General features: G+C 36.8%; 1 protein-coding gene across 1 annotated transcript; it reads right to left on the minus strand.

Moving 5' to 3' along the window:
* Positions 1 to 1,068: 1,068 nt before the first annotated feature.
* Positions 1,069 to 2,073, minus strand: LOC106316537. The gene has a single exon (XM_013754438.1). The coding sequence runs from the start codon at positions 1,965 to 1,967 to the stop codon at positions 1,161 to 1,163; it is 807 nt and encodes a 268-aa protein (XP_013609892.1). The 5' UTR covers positions 1,968 to 2,073; the 3' UTR covers positions 1,069 to 1,160.
* Positions 2,074 to 2,391: the final 318 nt, after the last annotated feature.

The raw sequence follows: 2,391 nt of genomic DNA on the forward strand, positions 1-2,391 counted from the left end.
TTGCAGTATAGTTTAATTATAGTTTGTAGAAGAGAAACATATGCTACGAAATAACTGCGATATATCTAAAATAAGTTACCGAAAAAAATATGTGACTGGTGACATGTGCAATGAACAGTATAATTGCAATACATAAATAATATATTATATTTTACAAACTAAAAAATCAATGATATAAATATAATTAAAATATATTTCATTTTACTTTTGTATATTTGAAATATGAATTTAATATGCTATTAATATACCTTTAAAGCCAATATCTTATTTTATTTAAAAGAAATATAATATAAATGAATATGATCGAAAATCAATTAATGGGCCTAATGGGTAAAGTGGTGAAGAAATAGGCATGTCATCTTCTTTTGTTTTAGCCTTTTATGCTTTCATATAAATGAATATTGAATAGATGGGCCCAATGGGTCTTAACGTGCTTGTTGAACTTCAGATACTCGTCTTTTTCTTGACGGCAGGCCTCTCGTGTTCTTCGAGTTTCACCGATGTAATTGTCCATGTGCCTCAAATAAAACTTTCATGATTTCTTTTTCGAATTTTACTCTTTTTCTCTTCTTTTTTTTCACTTTAAATCTTTTACAAATGCTCTTTAAACGGAACCACTTTACAGTTTACACTGATTATTCTTTCTTGAAATACTCAGTGAAAATTTGAAAAAGTTTATTTTTAAACAGTATTAACAAAAGTTACAAAATTTGAAATTTCCAACTATAGTTTTCAGTTTTCACATTTAAGGAAAGTAGCTGTGAAAGTAACGTATAGAGATTTTAGTGAATCAAAGATTTACTATAAATGTAAAGCATTGAATGTACGTGTATCTAAACACCCAACTGTATAAAAAATAACAATTGGCTGCGTGATAATATCTATTTATGACATTGTAAAAGCCAATGAACCATAACATTCAGTATTTATTTTCATATTATTCAGTTATTAATCTCAGAAAGATTCAGTACGTAATCGCATTAATTAAGAAAAACTCTCGTTTCATTTTTTTTGTAAACAAAATTAATTAACATTTATCAACACAAATTTTACCAAATTATACATCGGAAAACAAATTCCCTAAACATTAGGAGAAAATCGCGTTGATAAATGAAATTACAATTGTCAAAAGTTAGAAAATAAAATAAAACTGCGTATTTTTACAGGCGGTAGACAATGAGAAAACAAGGCAGTACTGCACGTGTATCGAACACGAGCAACTCGCCGTCGCCACCACTCAGTGAGTCAAACCGAGATCGAACGTCCGAGTCAACCGAGTCGTACCTTAACTCGTTTCGCTTCATGACTCGTCCCGCTATAACCCGGCAAACAAGCATCGCCTTCCTCCCTTTACCTCCACCCGCCTTTTCATGCGCCATGCAACTCCCGGCGAATGTATATATCGACGCGCCGCCGCCTTTTCCTCCGAGAATTCCCCACGCGCCACCGCCGTAACTCGGACCCAAACAGTAAAACCTCATCGTCTCGTTCCCGTCGGCGACCGAACGCGCGTTGTCCTCACGCGATTTCCCGACGCTTTTAGTCTTCACGGCTTCACGATACTCCTCGAACCGGGTCATAGTCTTTGACCCGTTTTGCACTTTGAAGATCATATCGATCCGACCCGGAAACGGTTTCGGGCCCCAGCTTGTCTGGAAAATAATCTCCACCACGTTACGAGACTGATGCCCCTCCGCAAGCTCTGTTAGTGTCGGCAAAAGCGGGTCACGAACTACAGATGATCGAATCCGTGTCGAAGGGCTTGAAACCGGGTCGGATTCTTGTTTTTTGGGTTTGGGTTTGGGTTTGGGTTTGGGTTTGGTTTTTTTAGTGTTGATCACGTCTTTTAGGTTCTGTGTGCTTCTTCTGCAACTGTAGCTTGACATTAGATGTATCGGATTCGGATTGTAAACATCATCGAAAGCTTTCGACTTACACTGCCACGATTTGACCCACCCACTAGACATATCCAAGATCCGGGACCAAAGTCTCTAGTTTTTTTTTTGTGTGCTCTCTCTCTAGCTCGCTCTAAAGAACTTTGAAGCATATGAAACAAAAGCAAAAGAAAGCTTCGTCGGGCGCGATGGTGATAATAGTGAATATATGTAAGTTGGGTATTTGTTCAAAAAAACAATGTGTAAGTTGGGCTTGGAGTAAACTACAATATTACCCTTTATTGTCAAAGGGAGGTCACGTCTAGGGTGGGTAATTTTGTCTTCTTAATAATGAAAAAAGTATTTGATTTTGTAAGAAATAGATTTATCTTGGGTAAGACAGTACACAAAGAACTCTTGCCAAAGTGGTTTCGACCTCTCTCCCCTAATGAGAGAATTTCTCTCCATTCCTCTAACCTTCTTATCACACCTTTGTCTTTCAGAAGGTTTAGAGTTG

This window comes from Brassica oleracea, chromosome C9 (assembly GCF_000695525.1).
Source record: "Brassica oleracea var. oleracea cultivar TO1000 chromosome C9, BOL, whole genome shotgun sequence".
NCBI classification, from domain to species: Eukaryota; Viridiplantae; Streptophyta; class Magnoliopsida; order Brassicales; family Brassicaceae; genus Brassica; species Brassica oleracea.

Excerpts from the sequence above, each read along its gene's own strand:
- LOC106316537 (XM_013754438.1), bottom strand. The coding sequence starts at position 1,967 with ATGTCTAGTGGGTGGGTCAAATCGTGGCAGTGTAAGTCGAAAGCTTTC.